At 36.3% G+C, this 24,636-nt stretch overlaps 2 protein-coding genes across 7 annotated transcripts in view; one reads left to right on the forward strand and one right to left on the reverse strand.

Moving 5' to 3' along the window:
• Positions 1-2,139: 2,139 nt before the first annotated feature.
• On the forward strand, positions 2,140-23,183 carry SLC24A5 (solute carrier family 24 member 5). The gene is made up of 8 exons (XM_086320754.1): positions 2,140-2,221; positions 13,792-13,875; positions 13,966-14,069; positions 14,916-15,016; positions 17,405-17,688; positions 20,074-20,280; positions 22,152-22,253; positions 22,725-23,183. The coding sequence occupies exons 1-8, from the start codon at positions 2,155-2,157 to the stop codon at positions 23,045-23,047; spliced, it is 1,272 nt and encodes a 423-aa protein (XP_086176880.1). The 5' UTR covers positions 2,140-2,154; the 3' UTR covers positions 23,048-23,183.
• MYEF2 (myelin expression factor 2) overlaps positions 21,352-24,636 on the reverse strand; it is a 33,380-nt gene continuing 30,095 nt past the window's right edge. For all 6 annotated transcript variants that reach the window (XM_086320752.1, XM_086320751.1, XM_086320750.1 and 3 more), the window contains one exon: positions 21,352-23,794. In XM_086320752.1, coding sequence (XP_086176878.1) covers positions 23,631-23,794 — 164 coding nt within the window. In that variant the 3' untranslated portion in view covers positions 21,352-23,630. The remainder of the gene's footprint in view (positions 23,795-24,636) is intronic.

The raw sequence follows: 24,636 nt of genomic DNA on the forward strand, positions 1-24,636 counted from the left end.
ATTCCAGCAAGCCCAGTAAATGCTTGAGTAGGAAGGATAGTAGTTTATATTTAAACACTCACTGGCGTGTCCAGTTTGCATTTTCGAACCTCTGGCAGAGAGCATAACCAATCAATGATCAATAGCCTTCATCCACTATGGCTCTTACTAGTTTTTGAAGCTGCCCGCTTCTCTGCTCCCCCACTGTTGTTGCTCTGGTTCAAGTCACCATCATTTCTCCAGTAGATTATTATAGGAGCCTCCTTCATGACCTCCCTGCTTGGAGCCCTAACTGGAGAGAGAATGAAAGGCCCCAAAACAGCAATATAAAAGGGTACAAACTTAGCCAAAGAACACATAGACACCAGCTCCAACAACTTCTAGAAGGGCTGGAGAGAGAGGTGGAAGCACTTGTAAACTCAGGTCCTTAGAAATCTGGAGAAAGCCCACAGCAGGAGTGAAGACACAGACGTGGAGCAGACCTGTGGACACAGAGCAGCAAGGTGAGGGTGAGACAAACTGAGAAAGTAGCATTGCCATACACACACTATCATATGCAAAATAGATAGCTAGTGGGAAGCTACTGTATAACACAGGGAGCCCAGCCTGGAGCTCTGTGAGGACCTAGAGGGTGGGTTGGAAGTGGGGAAGGAGGCTCCACAGGGAAGGGTTATATATATAGAATTATGACTGATTTGCCTTGGTGTATGGCAGAAACTGCAACAATACTGTAAAGCAATTATCCTCAATTAAAAAAAAAAAAAAAAGCAAAGCCACTATGAAGACAAAGAATAAAATCAGTCCACAAAGAACGAGCTGCCTCGATCTGCCCTCAGGGACCATGGGTCAGGGGACTCTCCCCCTCCTCTCCACCTCTTCCAGCCTCTCTGAGGCTTATGGCTGCTGATCAGAGTAGCTTGACTGACTCCAGTCACCCTCCCTCATGCGCTGGCCTTGCTGTGATGTGCCCTGGGCAGGGCATGGGGCAGGAAGGAGATTCCTCACATGATCCAGCTTAATCCTCCTTTTCTCCCTTCCCAAGGCTGCACGCTGCAGAAACATTGCTACTGGCATGCAGATCAAAGGGGGCCCATGGTGGGCAAGACGGGCCCTGCTCCTCGGCCTCCTCTGGGCTACTGCGCACTTGCCTCCCCCAGGGGCCTCCCTGGCCCGGCGTCTCCCAAGGGCTACAGGTAGGTGGACACTGGGGTCAGCCACCCCTGCTGCTGCCGCCACATACAAATAAACAAAGAGAGGGGAATTCTTACTTGGCTTACTTTTGCTTGTGCTTGCCACTGTGTTTGCTCTCATTTTTAGCATTTGGTGGGGCTTCCCAGGTGGTGCAGTGGTAAAGAATCCAGAGACGCAAATTTGATTTGATCTTTCCTGGGTCGGAAAGATCCCCTGGAGTAGGAAATGTCAACCCGCTCCAATATTCTTGCCTGAAAAATTCCTTGGACAGAAGAGCCTGGCGGGCTATAGTCCATGCAGTCGCAAAGAGTCGATACGACTGAGCATTTAGATTATTTTAGCGTTTGGTAGGATATCAAACACTTTCAGTCCTTCAGATGTTATTGCTGGAGACTTCATCACGGAAAAAGGAATCTTTCATCCTAGAAATTCTCTCTGCAACAATTAATGATTCTCTGTGAGCCTTGAGATTTGTGGACAACTTGGGCTCTGAAATGGGAAAATGAGATTGCACGGATATTAGAAATTTTTATCTTCAGATATATAGTTTCTAGTTTAGGAGGAAAAGGGGTTCAGAATTCCCTTTTAGAGTTGAAGTAGACAAGGAAAACTGATTTCATTATTTCTTCTTTTAAATTCATCCACTATCTTTATTTTACTTTATTAAAACACCTCTTTTGGGTCCCAAAGACTAATATTTTTAAGGATCTATAATTATATCATAGTCAAAAGAGATTTATACATTTTCACCAGAGTTCTTAAAATTCCACCCAGAAACCCCACACTTACTATTTTCTTAAGGAATTTCTCTTTGTGGGCTTGGAATGCGTGACTTCAATATCCTTCAGTTTCACCTCCTTTTCCTTACCAGGAAATAGCACCCAGTGTGTTATATCCCCATCATCGGAGTTTCCTGAGGGCTTTTTCACGAAACAGGAACGTGCAGATGGAGGCATCATAATCTACTTCCTAATTATCCTTTACATGTTCATGGCTGTGTCAATTGTCTGCGATGAGTACTTCCTACCATCCTTGGAAATCATCAGTGAATGTAAGTAGCTGGAAATCTCCGCTATAACTTCCCAGAATAGTGATGCCACACACATATATGCCTGTGTTTGGAGAAGCTCAGTAACAATCCTGCCCATCTTACCTGGCTGCAGGACACTGACGTCTGTGTTGTGGCGTCCTGTACCTTGAGGAACTGGCCTGACTGTGGTTTTTCTTGGTAGCTCATGTACAGCAGGGCATCTTTAATGGGTATAAGGCAACAATCATACGGACTACGTCTAAAAACTGCCAGTTTGTCTGCTGTATTGTCTAGCTGTTAGTAAACTGTTTCAAATTTTATACACATGCACTTGGTGTATACTCCTAATACACTGGGCTCCTAATACTTGCCATCAAATACTTCAATTTTTTTTTAAATTTTTACTCTGAAATCTCTGTAACTTTTTAGAAATAGTAGATGATAAATAAATGCCTTTAAGGACCACCCTTCTACCTCTTCCTTTACCAGTATCCTATCAGGAGGGAAAGGAAACTAATTCATGTTAATGAACCAACAAATATATAAATAAGTCCTGCATCTCATGTAAAGTGACCTCAGGGATTAGGTAATCAAAAATTAAGCTCAGTTATTGGTTTCTGGGAAATAAGATCTGCCAAGCCCTTTAGTTCTGTTTCTTGAATCATGTGTATCACCCAGCATTCTGAGCATAGACCTTACATGGGTGCACTGGTCCCTAAAATCAGGATACCAGTGATGTATTATGGTAACTAAGCAAAAGTGCCTGCATTTCCAGGCTCTATCTCCTGTTTAATTAGTTTAACTGGTTGAGCATGCTCACTTCAGAGAAGGTCGAAGTTCAGGATTAGATTTCTCACTGCATACTCCCAGGATTGCACAGAAATAGCATGCCCTCTCCCCATCGCCAGACACACACACTGGTAGCACTTCTTCACAGAGGGAAAAAGCATGAATGTAGACTCTCCTTTTTCCCCTTTTCCCCTGGCCCCTTCCCCCACCCCTGCTGAAATGCAAGTCATTGTCTCTCTTTTCTCTCTTGTTAGTGCAGTATAGCAATATCCTTAGGACTTAAAACAGGATGTGGCAACAGTGGAGTCACTCAACACTTATTTCTGTAATTCAAAATATTTATAGAACAGGTCAGTGTAAGTTTATTATAATTATTATTTAATTTATATACACAGTTTTACTTTGATATTATATTTGACATGGACATTTCTTTAATAGAAATTAACATAATATTTTACTTAGATTGATGAAATGCAAGAAAAATAGAAGAAAAAGCATAAACTTTCCTACATTACTATCCCCCAGAGATCCCCACAGTTGTCATTTGCTATATTTCCTTTTAGTCTTTTAGATATTGCTACACATACAGTCTGAGACTGTTTCTTTTTCCTAAGATACTATTTTATTGTGAACATTTCCCCATATTATTAAATAGCCTTCAAAAACTTGATTTTTAATGGTAGCACAATACTTCCTGCTTCTGTAAATGATTTCAGCACCTAACACTGGTTTTTATACAGAATGAGCCCTCAGTAGAAATTTATCACAATTTTTTAAATTATTAGTTTTATTAGACATTTGATTTTTAAATTCTTTGTCCTACATAATGCTCATACTTGTATCAAATCTCTGCAAACTTCGCTGACCATTTCCTGACAAAGATGCAGAGCTATGCCTATTTTAAGCTTTATTTTATACATTGCCAAAAACATTTTACAAAAGGTGTGCCAGCAAAAACCTCCACAATGTGTGGTAGCTTCCATTCCAGAAAACCATAAATAATATCATTTCAATGTCTTTGTTAATTGCTTTAAAATAGAAGTTTATTTTATAAAATTTGCATTATCTTATTATTTGTGATGTTAAACATTTTACATAGGTACTGAAATTTGTGGTTTTGTTCTTGTGTTTTTTTTGCCCATGTTCTAATTAGGGGAGTTATTTGTCTTTTACTTATTGATTTCCAAGATTTTTTCTAATATAAATTTCTAACATAATTTTCCTATCATATGCTTTTTTTGGTTTGTTCGGTTTTGTATTTTGTGTGTTTATTGCATTGAAGTGTACATAGGTAAATTTATAAATATTTTCCTTTATGATTCTTCTTTTGGTTTTATACCTAGAAAAACCTTTTATCTCTAGGTCGGAAAAAATTTCATCTTCTCTTCTACTGATAGTTTTTTCTTTTCTTAACATTTATTTATTTATGTTGAATATTTTTATTTTTTCCACTAAGAATTTGTTTTGTTATAAGATACATTGCTGTTTTATGAAAAGTTGATCCATTATCTATACCCTCAACTCTATACTCTAATGATCTATTCATGTTTGTGCCAATACCACACTTTTCATTAGAAAAACTAAATCATATTAATTATATAAAACTAAGAAATTAAAAATTCAAGGTACTAACTCTCTACTTAGAATCTTTCTTTTTCTGGAAAATAATAAATCCCCATCCCCTTTTTTTGCTTCCTTGACTGAAAGAATGAACCCATCCAGAATTTTTTTTTAATAAAAACATGTCTTGGGAGTGGTAAATAAATAAATAACGTTTCTAGCCCTGCAGAAGAAACAACCTCATTAAAATTTAGATTGATACTTCAAAATAATCTTAAGTAACTTCATGAAACATCTATAAGTAACTTCATGAAACATCTATAATAACGACTTCCACCATGCCACTTGTGGGATTACCTTGAACATCATCAGCAAACATGCATTTCTCAAGTGAATTGCCTTTTGCTCTGAAATATAACACAGTTGCTATTATGGATGTGTGACTGATGGATGCCTACGCCACTGCCTATCTTCAGCTGCTAAGAATTGATCCCTGTCTTGAGTATTGAAAATACTGGCAACAAAATGAAATAGAAATAGTGCTAGCTTGATTCATTTTTAAATGCCTATAAATTAACTCTGTCATTTCTCTTTTCAAGGCCTTAGCATGGTCTTGTCCAAATTAGGACGTCAGCAATAAAAAACAGGCTCTCTGGGATCTGTTTACGTCCACAGAAACTAGCTTCAGAAAGTCTGTAAATGCTTTACACTTCCCCATAGTTCTTTGATGAGCATGAGTTATACAGTCCCACCCAACAAATAAGTATTAATATTATCCTCAAAATAATTTACTGAGCATTATACATTGTACTGGAATGTTATTAACTACTTATGTATTTATTATAGTTATTTTTCATAAACAATTATAGAAGACCAAACATGGTTCTAAATTAAATATATAAGGTTTTAGCTCTTCAAAAAACCCTACAAAGTAGGGACTATTAGATTGGTTTTACTAATGAAAAAACTGGGGCTGAAAGAATATACAAGTTCTCAAGACTACACAGGGCTTCCCAGGTAGCACAGTGGTAAAGAATCTGCCTGCCAATGCAAGAGACACAAGAGATGCAGGTTTAATCCCTGAATCAGGAAGATTCCCTGGAGGAGGAAATGGCAACCCATTCCAGTATTCCTGCCTGGAAAATTCTATAGACAGAGGAGCCTGGTGGGTTACAGTTCATGGGGTCACAGAGAGTTGGACATGACTGAACATACACACACACACACACACACAGAGCCAGTACACAGGAGAGCCCTGGTCTCTTTAATGTCAAAACCCAAGAATGTTTTCAATTGCTATATAATATAATTTTACACATCCTTATTTGAGATTAGCTGTCATAATACGGTTGTTTCAGAAGAACTGTTCTATTTAAATAATTTTAAAAGGTATTTTCCACCCAAGGGCACCAAAAATTTTGGTTGAAAAACACATCAAATAGTCATTGTAACTACAGAGGAAGTATACTACAAAATAATGAGAATCTACTGAGTCATTTTAAAACATCAGTTAAATTTTTCTGGAGTTGAGCTGTAGGAGTTGCTTGTATATTTTTGAGATTAGTTGTTTGTCCGTTGCTTCATTTGCTATTATTTTCTCCCATTCTGAAGGCTGCCTTTTCACCTTGCTAATAGTTTCCTTTGTTGTGCAGAAGCTTTTAAGTTTAATTAGGTCCCATTTGTTTATTTTTGCTTCTATTTCCAATATTCTGGGAGGTGGGTCATAGAGGATCCTGCTGTGATGTATGTCGGAGTGTTTTGCCTATGTTCTCCTCTAGGAGTTTTATAGTTTCTGGTCTTACGTTGAGATCTTTAATCCATTTTGAGTTTATTTTTGTGTATGGTGTTAGAAAGTGTTCTAGTTTCATTCGTTTACAAGTGGTTGACCAGTTTTCCCAGCACCACTTGTTAAAGAGATTGTCTTTAATCCATTGTATATTCTTGCCTTCTTTGTCAAAGATAAGGTGTCCATATGTGCGTGGATTTATCTCTGGGCTTTCTATTTTGTTCCATTGATCAATATTTCTGCCTTTGTGCCAGTACCATACTGTCTTGATAACTGTGGCTTTGTGTACGAGACAGCAAAAGAGACACTGATGTATAGAACAGTCTTATGGACTCTGTGGGAGAGGGAGAGGGTGGGGAGATTTGGGAGAATGGCATTGAAACATGTATAATATCATGTATGAAACGAGTCGCCAGTCCAGGTTCGATGCATGATGCTGGATGCTTGGGGCTGGTGCACTGGGACAACCCAGAGGGAGGGTATGGGGAGGGAGGAGGGAGGAGGGTTCAGGATGGGGAACACAGGTATACCTGTGGCGGATTCATTTTGATATTTGGCAAAACTAATACAATATTGTAAAGTTTAAAAATAAAATAAAATTTAAAATAAAAATAAAAATAAATAAAACATCAGTTAAGAATTTCAGCAACCTACTGGGGGTTGTAAATTAATGTTATAAATGGTTACCCACAATAATTAATACGAGAACTAAGCATTTTGTTTACGATGTACGAAATTATAGCATCGTACTGTGGAACCAAACCATCATGTTTGATTCAATGACATTCTGTGGAGTACACGTCTGAGTTCCAATCTAGGATACAGTGGTTGAATCGGCCGGCCCTGGCCCACCCCAGCCCCATCGTCCCATGATCCACTCTTCCAATCACTGACAGTGGTTCATTTGGTTATTAGCACAAGGGGCTTCAGCATGGTGAACTCTAGAAGTGGCTGGGACTGCAGTCTCCGTGCAGGGGATATGTTGGAGGTGGTGGAGGACAGAGCCTCTGGCTGATACTCTGGTCAGGCCCAGCTTAGACACATGAGTGCTTTGTCTGTCTGTAGCTATACACATTGGTTCTATATACATTGGTCTGTCAATTACCTCTAGAACCACTACCACTTGAGGCTTCCACCAAGGATCTTTCTCTTTCTTGCTCTACTCATGATCATTAAAGTCATATAACCTCTCCTTCGCATCTCAACACTAGGAAAGCAAGAACACACAAATCCTGAGACATTTTTTTGTGATCTTAACCAAGTAGATCCAATATGAGAAAATGCTGTTGCTATACCACCTTCCTTTAATCTTATCTTCTCTTTTATCCATTTAAGTTCTAAAGGAAAAGAGGCTAAAGATGATTCTTTGAACACATTTGTATATAATAGAAACTATATTAATTTACAGCCCATAGTAGGACGATTACCTCTCATCTTTATAAGCAGTTCATTTTTAGAAACACAAAAGTTCAGCAGAAAGCCAAAACAAATCCTTTACATATCATTTTAATATGTAATGGGGATCTCCTAGAGTTATTTCATCACTGTTTAGAGTACCTTTCTTTAACTTTTCTGAGGCTAACTACAGAGAAAACTGAGAACCCCTAGTGATTGGTCGGTCACTTGATACTGCCTAAAGTCCACAATGAGCTAATTATGAAATTTTTCACCTTAAATGTTACACTAATGTGCTATTCAATTGACACTCTAATCCCTCCACCATGTTGATCCTTTGAAGTATAACATGTCTTAAGTGAAAATGATCTTAACAAGGTTTTGGGAAACATACTTAAATAAAATATTTACTTTTTTATTAAAAATTCTTTTTATTCATTCTGCTTTGAACTAATATTTGTCCATGTTCTATTTTATGTTTCAGAAACAGACAATAAGAAAGAAATACAAGTTTTAATCCCAGGTAGAATTGATTCTAAATTGATAAAATTGAAAGGGAGTCAAATAATTCTGTGAGTATGGCATTTGGATAGCCGACAGTTTCAGGGGATTGTTTGATTCTTAATCCTTATGAAATTTACAGAGGCAAAGCCTTCCCCAAGAACAAAGAATCTAAGAAGAGTGCTTCCTCCCAGCCACACAGGCTCTCCTCTTAAGCGCATTTTCATCCTCTTTGCTTTTCTTTTTCCTCTGATCTAAACTAATCTGAATTTAAAATATAAATAAATACATTGTGGTTACTTTGGACTACATCTACATCTACCTTACGTATACAAAGATAAATAAATGTCAAGTGGTCTGGATATTACCAAAATGCTATTGTAGAGACAGGCAATAATAATAATAAAGCTATGCATTAAATCTCTTCACTTACCTTCATGGATAACAGAAAGAGCAGCTTTTTCAACTCAAAAAGATCTAAATACCCATCCCATCTCTGCAACTACTACCTATGTGACCTTGAGCAAGTTATGGAAACAAAACTCAGGTAATTGTGAGGTTTGGAGACAAAAAGTCTTGCATGTGGCTCTATATGATTGACTTACAGCAAGTGGAAACTAATTAATATTATAGCTGTTAGATTAGGGCATGGGGGCATCCTTTTCCAGTGGAATTGGGCTTTTCAAAACATTATACAGGGCTTCAGAATTTGTTCCGTTATGGCTCAGACAAGATATGAGATGATAACTATAAAGTACTCAAAATGTTTTTATTTACTATTAGAAGCATCACAGAGCATATAGATGCAATTGTGCATGGAGAGGCTAGGCATTTATTCCAGTGATGCTGACTTTACTCAAAATATTTCTAGAAATATATTTGAAATTAATGTCAGAACCAATTTTGCAAATCATAAAAAACACTGGTTTGCTGTCATACTTCATTTTGAACCCTAAGTAGAATTACTCAGCATAACTACCCACCATAGTCACTAGAATTGGGTCTGAATGACTTTTAATTGCTTTCAAAACTCAAATCCATTCACGAAGCATAAAAATTTGCTATCACTGAGGACTTTATAAAATTGTGCCAGAAGACACCAAATTGCTTATAGCCTAGTCTTGTAACTCTGTTAAATTTACATGTGAAAAGAACTGAAACTATATTTTTAAAAAGGTAGCAGCAGTTAAAATACAATGATAAAAGTATAAATGATGCTCCCTCCCATCTGTTTTCTCCTCTATCTTCTAAATTTTCAGTTAACATAGGGGTTTTAATTATAAAAGGAATTTATCTAACAATAAGAGGTGGTCCAGAGGCATAAGGCATAGAATTCATATTTTATACTTTTTTAAATTGATAAAAATTAGAAGATACCTTAAAGATTTGTATATTCCAACCCTCTTACAGATGCCAAAATACAAGCCTTGTCTGAATGACTTATCTAAATTCTTACATTAAGGTACTGGCAGGGCCAGAAGCCAGGTTTCCATTTTAGTTTAAAACTTTTTCTATATTATATTTCTAGAAAAAGATTTGCAAAGATGGTTATAAACTTTGCAGCATGGTATCAGAGAAGAGAATATGCTTAAGAAAAAGTCTGTAATCAGTAATCAGTTCATTATCATAAAGTTGCACTTTATATAACCAATGTAATATCCAAACCTATAAAGAAAACTCACCTTGAACATTTCTACTATATCCTCAAGGAAATATGATTAGTCCTTTAGAGTAGTAGAGAGGGAAAAAAAAATAATAGCTCTGGGGTGGGGGGAGAACAGAACAATTTATCTTTAATAATAAACTATAACAGAGAGAAATGCTACCCAAAGGTCAGTGAAGACAAAGCCAGTCGATTCTAAAGTTCAAAGGTATAAACCATTCTACAAAATATGCTTAGAACCTTAAGATATAACTTGTTAAAATATCTTTGAAGTTTTATACATCCATCTGTAGAGAGCTCTTCTTTTCATAACTCAAATAGAGCCCAGTGAATGGCAACAAGCTTTATTGTTATTGCCTTTTGAGAAGGAAAGTGTTCAGAAGGGTCACTTATTTTCTTACCTTGCAATAGCCAGATGGATCACTTTTTCTCTCTCCAGATTGAATTTTTCTAATGAAGCATTCTTCAGCCAGCATTAGATGAAGATCAGCCAATCACTCTTCAGCTGCCCCAAGTTTAGACAGTTTAAGATATTTTGTTCTTTTTTCAATTTCCTCCGTGTATTAGTTAACCCTGATTTCATTCAAGAATTCATGGTAATATCACTAGCTTTATACATTCTCTGGAATATGCTAGAACACTTCTGAATTATTACTAACTCTCACTAGCTATTTTTCCCCCTAGAAAAGAATACAATGGGCCAAGTTATGTACCAGTGCCACGAGGAAGGGAAGAAAATGATTCAACCACCTCCCATCCTACAATTGCCTCAGTGCCTTTCTGATCCTGAGTTTCTGTGGTGAAAAAGAAATAGCACTGGACTTAGGTATAGCTCAGCTGGTAAAGAATCCGCCTGTAACGCGGGAGACCTGGGTTCCATCCCTGGGTTGGGAAGATCCCCTGGCGAAGGGAAAGGCTACCCACTCCAGTATCCTGGCCTGGAGATTCCATGGACTGTAGAGTCCATGGGTCACAAAAAGTGGGACACGACTGAGTGACTTTCACTTTCATGTTTCATGCTTAGAATCAATAGACTTGGGGTTTACACCCGAACTCCTCACATTTAAGACCCTTACTTTCCATGTAACTTTAAGTTACTTAACCTTCTGGTTATCTGTTTTTTATATGTGAAATGGAAATACCACAACTCATATCTAAGAACTTCCCCGGTGGCTCAGATGGTAAAGAATCTGCCTGCAATGCAGGAGACCTGGGTTTGAGCCGAGTTGAGAAGATCCCCTGGGGAAGGGAATGGATGCCCACTCCAGTTCTTGCCTGGAGAATTTCATGGACAGAGACGCCTGGCAGGCTACAGTCCATGGGGCCACAAAGAGTAGGACACAACTGAGCAACTAACACTCATTTCCGAGAATAGCTGAGATGATTAAATTATGTATATGAAAGTGAATTGTATGCAATGAATATATTTAATTCATAGATAAAATTTTTAAGAAGTTAATAGAACAATATGCTTCATCTTTTCTAAGTTTTAAGACCAACTGGACCTCCTATGTATCAGAGTTGTAGTAAAAGTATAAATACTATATATATATGCAAAATCACTCTAACCAGTTAAAGAAATGCTATGAAATATAACTTACGTAAATTATTACTTCTGTCCCTTCATTAGTCACCACAAGTAGTGTTCATCAAGCAACATGACCAAAGGTAAATAGGATAGAGAACTTGGATTTGGTTAACTCCATCCTGAGAGGATTTTTCCCAGTGGAGGCATAACAGGTAGCAAAACAGTTCTGACTAGAGCTGGTTGGACCACTGAGACCAGATAGCCTCATGAGGATAAAAAAGATGACTGTGGCTGGTATCACCAGCAAGCAACACTAGATGTCTTTCTGAAAGTGAAAGTGAAAGTCACTCAGTCGTGTCCAACTCTTTGTGACCCCATGGACCCCATGTGACCCCATGGACCCCATGGACTTTGTGACCCTATGGATCTTCCCAACCCAGGGATCAAACTCAGATCTTCCCAACTCAGGTCTCCTGAACTGCAGGCAGATTTATTAACAGCTGAGCCACCAAGGAAGCCCAAGAATACTGGAGTGGGTAGCCTATCCCTTCTCCAGCAGATCTTCCTGTCCCAGGAATTGAACCGGGGTTTCCTGCCTTGCAGGCTGATTCTTTACTGGCTGAGCTACCAGGGAAGCCCATCTTTCCAAGCACTTCTCACATTTTTCACAATGAAAGCCCAAGTGCTTGCTAGGATCCACAAGGCTTTATATGATCTGGCCCTCTCTCACCTTTGACTTCATCATCTACAGCTCTCCTTCACACACTGCATTCCAGATACTCTGGCCTTTCTCTGTTTCTTGAACACATAGGCTAACGTCTGCCTCAAAACCTTTGCACGCATTCCATCTGCCTATATTACTCCCAGGTCTATGTGTGGCTACTCCCTCACTTTGTTAGCATCTTGGGGAAGTCCTTTCTGGTTACCCAATCTAAAATTACAGTCTTTCCTCCATGAAATTTTATATCCACCTTCCTGATTTTTGAGCTTCCCTGGTGGCTCAGATGGTAAAGCATCTGCCTACAATGCAGGAGACGCGGGTTCAATCCCTGGGTCGGGAAGATCTCCTGGAGGAGGAAATGGCAACCCACTCCAGAATTCGTGCCTGGAAAATCCCATGGACAGAGGAACCTGGTAGGCTATAGTCCATGGGGTCACAAAGAGTTGGACATGACTGAGCAACTTCACACCTAACTTTTGCTCCTTCTAACACAATATATATTTTTTTCTTGTCTGTTTACTCTCACTGAAATTAAATTCCAGAAGAGAAATGTTTGTCTGTTTTGTGACTGCCACATTCCTATCACATAAAAAAAGCATCTGATACAGTAGGTGGTCAATAAATACAACAAATAGATAAATAATAGTCAGGTGTTCCAGTTATCAATGGCTTATGAAATCACCCCAAAACTAGGGGCTTAAAAGAACAATCATTTCAGACTTCTCATAGCTTTAAGGGTTTACTGGCCTCAGCTGGATGGTTCTTGCTTGAGGTCTTTCATGCAGTGACATTCAGAAAAAGGACTATAATTATCTGAAAGCTCCCTCCTTCACATGTCTGGTGCTGGGACGGGAGGATTCAAAACTGAGGGGCTGAAACAGCAGGGCTTCCTGGGGCATCTCTATGTGGGCTCTTCACAAGGTCTTTCCTATATGGCAGCCAGGGATTTTATGTGGTAGCTTAGGGCTCTGAAGCAAATGTCCCGAGAGAGAGAACCATTAGAAAGCTTTTTCACCTTTTATGTCCTAGCTTCAGGCATGTGGTTCTGTCATACTTTCAGCAGTCACAAAGGCTCATCTAGGCTCAAAATACATAAACTCTACCTTGTTTTTTGTTTTAGTTTGTTTGACAGGGAATGGACAGGTTCTGGAAAACTATGTGGGCAGAAATATTGTAGCTATTTTTATAAAATTCAACCTGCTACGCCACCAACAAAAAAGAAATCAGTAATGTCAAAGGCAGATATCTCAGTAGAGAAGTAGAACTTGAGGTGGACTGGAGAGTGAGCAACAGGTAATGGCCCTACAGGTAAGAATAAGGAAATACTGACTACAGGTGACAGGGACTCAACCAAGCACACCAGAGTTTGAGGGTCTGGGAAGACTGTCAAAAATCAATAATATACTAAACAATAAACATTGACAAAGGATTGCTATCAATGGCTTGGAAACTGAATTTTCATTCTAATTTTAACTTTCTGATATAGGGTAAATAATGCCTAGAAGGCTGCCTGTGTTGGCTGTTTTCCAGTTGAAGTTAGTATCAATGGCTTTCTATGAAAATGTAGCTTTGGTATCTATTTAGTTATGAGAACATGCTCTCCCATTTGTCACTTTACCAGGCTTAATATAATTTCATTTGTCTTCAGCCTTAGGACTGTCCCAGGATGTTGCAGGTGCAACTTTTATGGCAGCCGGTAGTTCAGCTCCTGAATTAGTTACTGCTTTCCTAGGTAAATACCACTCCTTTTATTTTTTTGCTTAATTGGTGTTATTTGATCTTCTCCAAGTCAACACTAACTTAGCTACTATCTGGCTCATAGGTGTATTTATCACAAAGGGCGATATTGGCATTAGCACCATTCTTGGATCTGCAATCTATAACCTCCTTGGTATCTGTGCAGCCTGTGGCTTACTATCTAATGTGGTACGTAAGAAAACTTTATTCAACAAAATATAGTCTTGACAAATTATAAGAACTGCTTATTGTCAAACCACAACATGAATCAGCCACAGGTATACATATATCCCCTGCCTTTTGAACCTCCCTCCCATCTCCCTTCCCATCCCACACCTCTAGGTTGATACAGAGCCCGTTTGAGTTTCCTGAGACATACAGCAAATTCCCGTTGGCTATCTATTTTACATATGGTAATGTTTCCATGTTACTTTCTCCATACATCTCACCCTCTCCACCCCTCTCCCCATGTCCATAAGTCTATTTTCCATGTCTGTTTCTCCACTGCTTCCCTGCTCTTCAGTACCATTTTTCTAGATTCTATATATACACGTTAGTATATGATATTTATCTCTTTCTGGTTTACTTCACTCTGTATAATAGGCTCTAGGTTCATCCACAGAAATAACAGAAAATAACAGAATTTGACAGAGTTTGACAGAAAAGAACAAAATTCTGTAAAGCAATTATCCTTCAATTAAAAAATAAATTTATAAAAAAAAAGACAAAGAAAAACAAAAGAACTGTTGATAGTCTGGAACAAACAAGGCACTAGGAATGTGTTCAATTAAGTTTATTAATCAGTAGAAAAACAACATGTATTCAATTTTAAGTTAACCCACAAATACCTCTTGGTCAAATTTATGAAAATCAGACTAGGTTTAGAAACACAATTTTTCTTAAAATTCCTTTCTCTAAAAGCAATATGTAAAAGATAACAATGTTTAACTACAAATATACAAATAATTTTAGTATTACACTAAGCAAGTACTTGAAGAAGTAACAGTGTAATGGAAACATTAATTATTTTTACAGGTTCCAACGCTATCATGTTGGCCCCTATTCAGAGACTGTGCGGCATATGCTATCAGTGTAGCAGCACTTCTTGCCATAATATTTGACAACCAAGTTTACTGGTAAGCTTGAAAAGATCACTACTCTTATGTAAAACAATGACAGAGAGTACTTTTATAAAATTCTAGTTTAGTAACTTTTTTTCAGAAATGTTATTTCTTTCCCTTCTTAATTATCTACCCCTTTCATACATTTTCCTGGAGATCTCTGAGCTAACCTCGTCATCACAATTGCTGGTGGGGTTGTTCTCCCTTTGCAATTTTTCAGTCAAATCAGTCTTCCTTTTTGTCTAACCAGCAGATGTTACCATCCTTCTTTTTCCCTACTGACTACCTTCTCAGAAAGCTTCCAAATTTTAGATGTTTGTTAAAGCCCCAAGAGGTGGCTTTTTCCTCTATTGGGTTGTTTACCTTTCCTCAGTTAGAAGTGGCCATGATCACACAATTAGAGATAACAAAGAAACAAAGTCCCTTTAAATTCCTCCAACTTTTTCCCTGATGTTCATTTACTAAGAGAACTATAGCCCTCTTCCTCTAAAAATTAAAAATGTTTTAGCTTTCAAGACTAAAAACTATTTGTTTTATTTATAATCTCCCCATGCCTTGTCGTTCTAAGAAAATGGAAACAGTCACTTTTTCAGCTAACACGTACCAGGTATTTGTTAGGTATTGATCACTATGAGATGAGTCTTAACAGATGAATAAATGTCAAACATAGACACACAGACTGTACATTGCCTGATGGTGGAGGTCAATGGCACCCCTCTGGAATACTAGAGGGGTGCCATTTGGCAATGCTGCTCTAATACCTGCTATCAAGAAACTTCAAACCTAGCAGGGAGTAAATTTTCAAAGTGAATCTTTCTGACATCTAGTCTGTCTCCCAAGGAAAGACTGTTGGTTACAACAGAAGTGCTTCTGGGACTTAGCAGTTGTCTGCCAGGGGACAATGACTGTGGGAGTATCCAAGCTAATGCTCCTTTCATTAGGGATATCAAGAACTCTGTGCTTTCAAGCTGTAGCAGTGATTCACTAGCTATAAAATAAAAGGTAAATGCAAGGTTCAAATGTGATGATATCAGATAATCAAACTTCTCTAAATAGCAAACCAGAGTATAGGAAAATGGTGCAAGCCAAACTCATTTACATTAAAATCATCAAAAAATCTCAGTATAGCAAATTGAAAAGCTTCAGCCAGTCTAACATATTCTGATTTAGCACAGAATTCCTATACCAGAACAACTGAAATGAAGGGATACTATATTCTTGTAATTATTATGTGTTTTCAATGAACTTAAGTGGAGAAGCCCCATCACTATTCATTAGTTTCACTTTCACTTTGAAAATCTGTAATTACTATTATTTTCAAATAGGGCTTCCCAGGTGGCTCAGAGGGTAAAGAATCTGCCTGTAGTGCTGGAGACTCAGGTTTGATCCCTGGGTTGGGAAGATCCCCTGGAGAAGGGAATGGCAACCCACTCCAGTATCCTTACCCAGAGAATCCCATGGACAGAGGGGCCTAGTGGGCTACTGTCCGTGGGGTTGGAAAGAGTTGTACAGGACTGAGCGGCCTACACTTTCACTTCACTTCATGAATACAAATATCCAAGAAGCTCAGTAGACTTCAGGTAAGATGAACTCATATCCACATTGAGACACACTATAGTCAAACTTTCAAAAACAAAGAGAACCTTGAAAGCATCAAGAGAGAAGTGAATCATCTCATACAAGGGACCTCAATAAGATTATAAACAGATTTAACTTTCAGAGGCCAGAAGGCAGTGGGCAGATACATTCAAAGTGCTAAATGAAAAAAAAAGTCAACTGAGTCCCATATCTGGCAAAATGGTCCTTCAATAGTGAGGGTGGAATTAAGAGATGTCAAGCTAAACAAAAATTGAGGGAGCTCCTTACCACTAGATGTTCCTTGCAAATAACATTCAAGGGAGGTGTGCAAGGTGAAATGAAGGGACACTAGACAGTAACTTGAAGGCTTATGGAGAAATGAAGATCTCAATTAAGGTAAATACATGGGCAGTTATAAAAGCTGGTGTTATCCTAACAATGGTTAGTAACTGGACCTTTTGTTTCCTGCATGATTTGAGAGACTGGTACATTTAAAGGAAAAATATTCGGACACGACTAAGTAACTAACACACATTTTCAAAGAACTTTCTATGCTTGCTATTTTGAAGGATTCTACAAATTAAGAATGAGTTTATAATCCTTGTTTTTAAAATACAAAAAGGACAGTGTCGAACTTTCATCAATCAGTAAGTCTTTAATAATGTTGTAACCAAATCTGGACACATCTATAAAATCAAAATGTATCTAGAATACTTCTGTTCTATTGTTTCATTAGAAAGTTAAGCAGATACTGCCCCAAAACTACTAACTCTAAAATAACTTTCACTTTAAATTGAAAACCACACAAATTTCTCTAATTTATAGGTATGAAGGAACTTTACTGCTTTTGATGTACGGATTATATGTTGTGGTGCTGTGTTTTGACATTAAAATTAACCAATATATTATAAAGAAATGCAGTCCTTGCTGTACCTGTCTTGTCAAAGCAATAGAAGAGAGAAGTGAACAACAGCTACTGATGGGATGGGAAGAAGAGGATCAACCATTCATCCGTAGGCAATCAAGAACTGACAGTGGAATATTTCATGAAGATTCTGGCTACTCCCAACTTTCTTTAAGTTTACATGGTCTTAGTCAGGTTTGTGAAGGTAATAACCCCATCATGACCACTGTTAAGTCTGTTACTAGCAAAACTTAATTTCATTTCAATTCGGCAAGTACTATATACTTACTACTTTAAAAATACTATGGGAATTTAGAGATGATCAAGAGGCAGACCTATCCTTAAAGAAGTTTCCAAATATTTCAGAAAAAGAACAAAATAGCTAAAATATGAACATTTAAATACTGTAAAGAGAAAGAAATAAAGTATAAACATAGTTCCTAAATGGGACAGATGGTAAAAAAAATTTGATGAGGATGGTCAGATAGGAAAGATTATCACAGAGACAAACTAAGCCTTGTAGAACAGTAAGATTTTAACAAATTGATTTACGGTAATAGCTACTGAAGTTTTATCAGACTTCATATGTCATAAGTAAATGATGCAGAGCTAAGAGTAAAAAGCATTCCATGGATTGATAAAGAAATAACATGGGAAAAAGGCTTGTCAAGTACTAACATAACTGGAGGACTGAATGTGCAGAATGGAAGCAGAAGAAAGGTGGATAGGAAGGAATACGACAGTCTTAAATGCTAGATCAATAGCATTTGCAGGTTTGCAGAGAAATTATCAGAACTGAAATATGAGATAAAAGACATGCTGCTAGACCAACTGATGTGTTTAACAGATGCGAAGGCAGTGGGAATACAAGAAAATAGATGTGAGACAATGCAGAGGAAGCATCACCAAGACCTGGCAACTGAAGGGCTACATGGGAGCAGAGATAATTCTGAGGCTTTTGATCATGACAAAGTAAAATGAGAATACCACTTACAAATCTAGGAATTTAGGAAGAGCTGGTGTGAAGAAAAAGTAGGAAGGAGACAGCTGAATTTTAAACATGTGAAGCAGTAGCAAAACATGTAAATAAATGTTTATAGTATGTATGCTAAGTCGCTTCAGTCATGTCTGACTCTTTGAGACTTGATGGACTGTAGCCCACCAGACTCCTCTGCCCATGGGATTCTCCAGGCAAAAATACTGCAGTGGGTTTCCATGCCCTCCTCCAAGATCCCCTGGGGAAAAGAATGACCTACCCACTGCAGTATTCTTGCCTGGAGAATCCCATGGACAGAGGAGCCTGTCAGGGCTACAGTCCATGAGACTGCAAAGAGTCAGACATGACTGAGCAACTAACATGTTTAGTATATAGGAAGTCAAATTCAGCTACAGCCAGAAATAAAAATTTAGGGATTTTTTTTTTAATAAAGTGGTTTTAAGAAACAGATTCTGCATTTTATTTAGTACATTAGACAAGGAACTTAGTAATTTATTATCTGAAAAAATTAAAACATGAATTTTCCCCTTCTTACAAAGATTATAGTTTCTAGTCTTTCAGGTACAAGAAGTACACATTTCTAAGTTAAATTTTATAACAAGAAACTAAAAAACACAGTCCAAACATTTTTTTATTACAATAAAATTATATCTGTTACTTTCTGGCCCATTTGCTGCAATGTGGCAAAAAAAAAAAAAAATTATGAGTTATTTTACTAGTATTAGTGGTAATGTGACCTAATACATGGGCAAAACATTGGACTGGCCAAAAAGTTTGTTCAATTTTTTCCATAAGATGGTATGGAAAAAACCGACCAAACTTTTTGGCCAACCCAATATTTTATAAGTGCCATACAAATTTTAAACAATCTAAAGTGAAGTCTCCTTTTTATCTAATATATTATTATTGACTTCTTCCACCAAGTTAATAGAACAAGTTGAATTTAAAAAACATACTCAAGTTTTATAAGTTACACTGTAGATTCAATACTACTTCCAATTTTATTAAGGTTCTAAGAATTGTGGTGAATTTTGTTTAGTAAATTAATGAAAGAAAATGATGAAATAAGCCCCGTAAAATCACCTGAGAATCAGAAATATTCAACTTAATAAAAAGATTATGCTATAGCTATCTTTTACTCCCTAAGAATACATTTTGTGATACATAGGGCAGGCTAGAGGTATCATCAATACTGGGAAGTGGAGACAACTGGGGTTGCTAAGGGAAGACACCAGGTTAATCCCATAAGCAAAAGTTACTAAAAACCATCCACATTGTAGAAAATCAAGAGATATTGAACTCACTCTTCAGAAACATTTATGTTTCTAACACACTTAGTGAATGAGCCTAAACACTCTGATGGATTTAAGACCCCAAATCAAGAAATGCTGAATATCACATTTTATAGTCAGCCCTGAAGTCTCAATTAGCTTCTTTTTGCCAGCAATATCAGTAATGAGATATTCAAATGTTTTAAATAGCCTCTTAAAAACTGATACAGCTAATTTATTTCAATATAGCTTCTTAAATGGACATTTCTAACTTAATTGGCCATTTGAGAAAACTCAAAATCATTTAATTTTTCCTTAACAGATCCGCCAAGTGTTTTCAACATGCCTGAAGCCGACTTAAAAAGAATTTTTTGGGTACTATCCCTTCCCATTATTATACTACTTTTTCTAACCACACCAGATTGTAGAAGAAAGTTTTGGAGAAAGTATTTTGTGATAACATTTTTTATGTCAGCACTGTGGATATCTGCATTTACATATATCCTAGTTTGGATGGTCACAATAACTGGTATGTATAATATCTTAAGAGCACAATTTAAAAATAATCAGTTGTATATAAGAACAGCATATATTCACTAAGTATAATCTAGTTAAAGAGAAAATTTGTTTTTCAGCGGACTAAAAATAAAGATTAGTGCTATTTACAAAAAGATTAAATATTAATATACCAACAAGCTCACTCAGGTTTTGTGAGGTGTATACCACATGTCAAGCTATATGGTCACTATTACACAGCCCAGGGGTACAAGTCAAAGGAACATGTTATAAATGATGTCAAATTCACAGAATTTCTATTTTGCTAATAATTAAATCACATTGCATGGGTCCACAAGATAGTCTTTATACTGAATGCCATCCCATACTTTAACATATGGCAAGGTGCCAGTGTTTTGAGACAACAATGGGTATTCACTGTTTAACTGGATTACATTTTGTTTTTTAATATGGCAATATAAATGTACTACAAAATGAATTACAAGGGTATAAAATAAAGTCTCATTTTAGTTTCTACTACTTTCATGATTAAGATTTAACTATTACTACCTGGCCATAATCAGCTCTAGTCCCAAAGAACTCGTAGTTCAGAAGGAAAAACTGAATATAAACAATGTACAAAAAAAAAAATCAGGAATTTCTCCCAAAAAGGTTAACCTGAATGGACTTAATCAGAGGTGAGCAACCCACCACCTGTGTACCCAAACACTGAGTCTCCTGTTTTTGCGAGTTAAGTTTTACTGAACAGTCAAGCCCATCCATTTATATATTATCCATGAATGCTTTCACATTACACTGGCAGAGCTGAATAACTGCAACAGAGATTGTATAGCCTACAAAACCTAAAAAAATTACTATCTCACCCTTTCAAAAAAAAGTTTCCTGACCTCTGACTTTTCTCAAATTAATATATGACTTAGAATAGTATGCTATTCTAAGAATATTTCTTTTTTTATGAGTAATATGGAAAAATCCAAGCCTGCATATTAAAGCTCTCCATAAATGTTCTCAGCCAGGTCACATTTGATGTTAGGAAAACAAGAAAAGAACAAAATCAAGTACTAGATCACAGAACAGTCCCCAAGATGATAAATCTTAGTGTTATTTATGTACATATGAACTCTGGCAAACCAGTAACAAATTAACAACCAATTACAGTTCCATTAGCAATATATAAGCATGCAATAAATATGCTACTTGAAGTTTTTTTAATTAACATTTTAAGAAGAAAAAAAAAGAATTGTAAAGCAAGTTTTCAATTACAATATAAAGAGCAGTTACATTCTAGTTCTGTTTCCCAAAATGGATACATTTATGAAAAATGATGAACTGCCATCAGATTTAACAGAGGTATTAAAGCGGAACCACAAAGTTAGAAAGACTCAAGTAGAAGCCTATTTCCTCAGATTTATGATTTCCCAAAGGAAACACCTAAACTAAGGTATATCACTAAAGTAGAACTTTAAAAATGCATACCATGTTAACACATTTACAGCCTAAAAATAGCTATAATATGCTTAAATCTGACCTTTTTAGGAAATGTTTTTAAAAAGGAGAAGAGAAAATGACCAATCTTATTGGCATATTTTAAGCAACAGCCTTGATAACAGTGGACATCCAAAACTTCTATAAGCATACCACATAGGGAAATTATTCCTTGGTAGAATTTTGTGTATTAAATATCACCATCTGTCATGAAAAATCTGTGCTACCTTGGTTACCAATTCACCAATATTATTCAAATATTTTGCTACCTAAAATCTAAGTACATATTGGTTCTGAAATCTAAATATGTCTATTTTCTTTTTCAGGAAAGAAATATCTGCAGAGAACAGTTAGTGAATCTATAAGATTTGTAATATATAATATCTATGTTTGTTACAGGGGAAACATTAGAAATTCCAGATACAGTAATGGGCCTTACTTTATTAGCAGCAGGAACAAGCATACCAGACACGATCGCAAGTGTGTTGGTTGCAAGAAAAGGTAAGAACTGGGTCCCTCAAGCTGCAGTGCCCATTCTTAAAAGCCTGACTGAAATACACTGAGCAAAGATACCTTTAAAATATTTCCTCAGTAACATACTTTGAAGAAAAAAGAACTCAAGAGGAAGCATTTACTATTTAATTAATTTCACTAAATCTAATCCCCTAAATAATATTCACCTGAAATGTGAATTAAATCGTAATTAACCATGTTAGAATGAAAAGCAACAAGTAATCTATATACCTTATTGAAAAATGGTTTAATAAATAAGGATAATTATTATTAGATAAATAAATGTTAAGACTTTAAATACTAACCCCCTAAAATTTAAAAATACAAATTCAGTAAGACTTTTGCTCTAATACAATTTTCCAAAACAAACAGAAAAAGTATCCAGTGTTTTTTCTTATGAAGCTTATTAATAAAATACAGTATTGGTATGCACATTTAACAACATGCTTTTTTTTGCAGGCAAAGGAGATATGGCTATGTCTAACATCGTGGGATCCAATGTCTTTGATATGCTATGCCTAGGTGTTCCATGGTTTATTAAAACTGCATTTATAAATCCATCTGCTCCTGTAGAAGTGAACAGTAGAGGACTAACTTACATAACCATCTTTCTCAACATTTCAATTGTTTTCCTTTTTTTAGCAGTTCACCTCAATGGCTGGAAACTAGACAGAAAGTTGGGAGTAGTCTGTCTGTTACTGTACTTGGGGCTTACAACATTATCAGTTCTATATGAACTTGGAATTATTGGAAACAATAAAATAAGGGGCTGTGGTGATTAACGTTAACAGTGTTATGTGGAAAATGTGAATGATGGGGAAGGGCAGAGAAGAAAACCTCCATTTCTTCATTTAACTCAAATAAAAAATATTCTGAACTTCAGAATCTAAAACTTACTTACAGTAGTTTTTTATCACCAACAAAAGTAATTTAAAGCCAATCAAAATCATATCCTAATTTGTCTGAGCCCTTTCTTTTCAAGGACAATTACATATATTAAACAGAAGTTTTGGAAAAAACTATCTATGCTTTACCTTACAGTAAGTTGATAAAAGCTGGGGACACTTTTAACAAACAAATCCCACTATGCAGAACTGAAAATAACAAGAAAATGGCTTACTTCATTAAAAATAGTATAACCATTCATTTAAACTGAATGACCAGACTTGCTGTCTTAAAAACCCAAACTTGAGATTAACAAAAATCACACAGTATATTTAACACTATACTGTTAAAAAACTGGTGGGAGTTTTAGAAGTTCATTTTTACAACTTTTTGTAAGCAGACAGTATTACTTTTAAAAAATGACGTTTACTAGGAGATTCAGCAAAACAGATGTAAGAATGTTCCAACCGTGGTTTCAAATTATGCATTACGATCCAAGCGAACATCAATTTCTCTGCCACTGATTTTTATGCCATTCATTATTCTGCAGGCTTTTTCAGCTGATTCTGGGGAGTCAAATCTGACCGTTCCACAGCCTTTTGACTTTCCATTCTCCATTTTTATTTCTGCAAACATTACATGACCTGTAAAAGAAAAATTATAGAATTACCTGTCAGTATAAACAGTTTCCATTTCAGTATACAGGTTTGAAATTTCTCATAGCCTATGAAGTGACAAGTAACTTGGCTAAAAACGTTAATGATTTTAAAATAGCACATCATATAAGTATTACTCTCATCATTTTATACTCTGTATATAATGCAATTCATATACAGTAATAAAGGTTATAATATACAAAATTGAAATAAAAATAAATTTGCTTAGGATTTAGTATTTTATTAAAATAAAAAATTTTAATGTAAATCTTTACTTGAATTTTATAGCAAAATAAGGTAAGCTAGCACAAAACAATACCTAGTTACCATGCCTAACAACAAACACAAATCCAAACAAAATTATTTTTTGAAAATTTCTTGTTTTATACTCAATACCCTAATCTTTTTTCTTTCCTTTTTATCTTCCATATCACTGTTTTATCCCTGAAAACAGTAACAACCACCCAGGAATTTTACCAGGTCCACAAAGGGCTCCGCTAATTATGTTTTCAACCATAATGCAAAGTCATTTATTCAATATCTTAATTTGAACTCTATATGTAAGAGTGGCACCAAGTACTTATGGAAATAGACATGGAAGAGATACTATAGATTTAAATCAATAAAGGTACAAAACACTGATGATGACAAGAACATAAAGAAGGACCTTAGAGAGGAACTTTCAGAAGGAGGAAGAAAACCAGACAATGGTTCTGTTTAGAGTTAATATCATTACTGACTCTATACAGACTGGTATTTGAAATAAATGCATATCATTTATAAAAATGTATGGCCATAAAAACCCATCATCTAAACCAGAAACCTGAGAG

The sequence above is a fragment of the Bos grunniens genome, chromosome 10 (assembly GCF_055505025.1).
Source record: "Bos grunniens cultivar Pamir isolate PY7600 chromosome 10, Bosgru_T2T1.0, whole genome shotgun sequence".
Taxonomy (NCBI): Eukaryota; Metazoa; Chordata; class Mammalia; order Artiodactyla; family Bovidae; genus Bos; species Bos grunniens.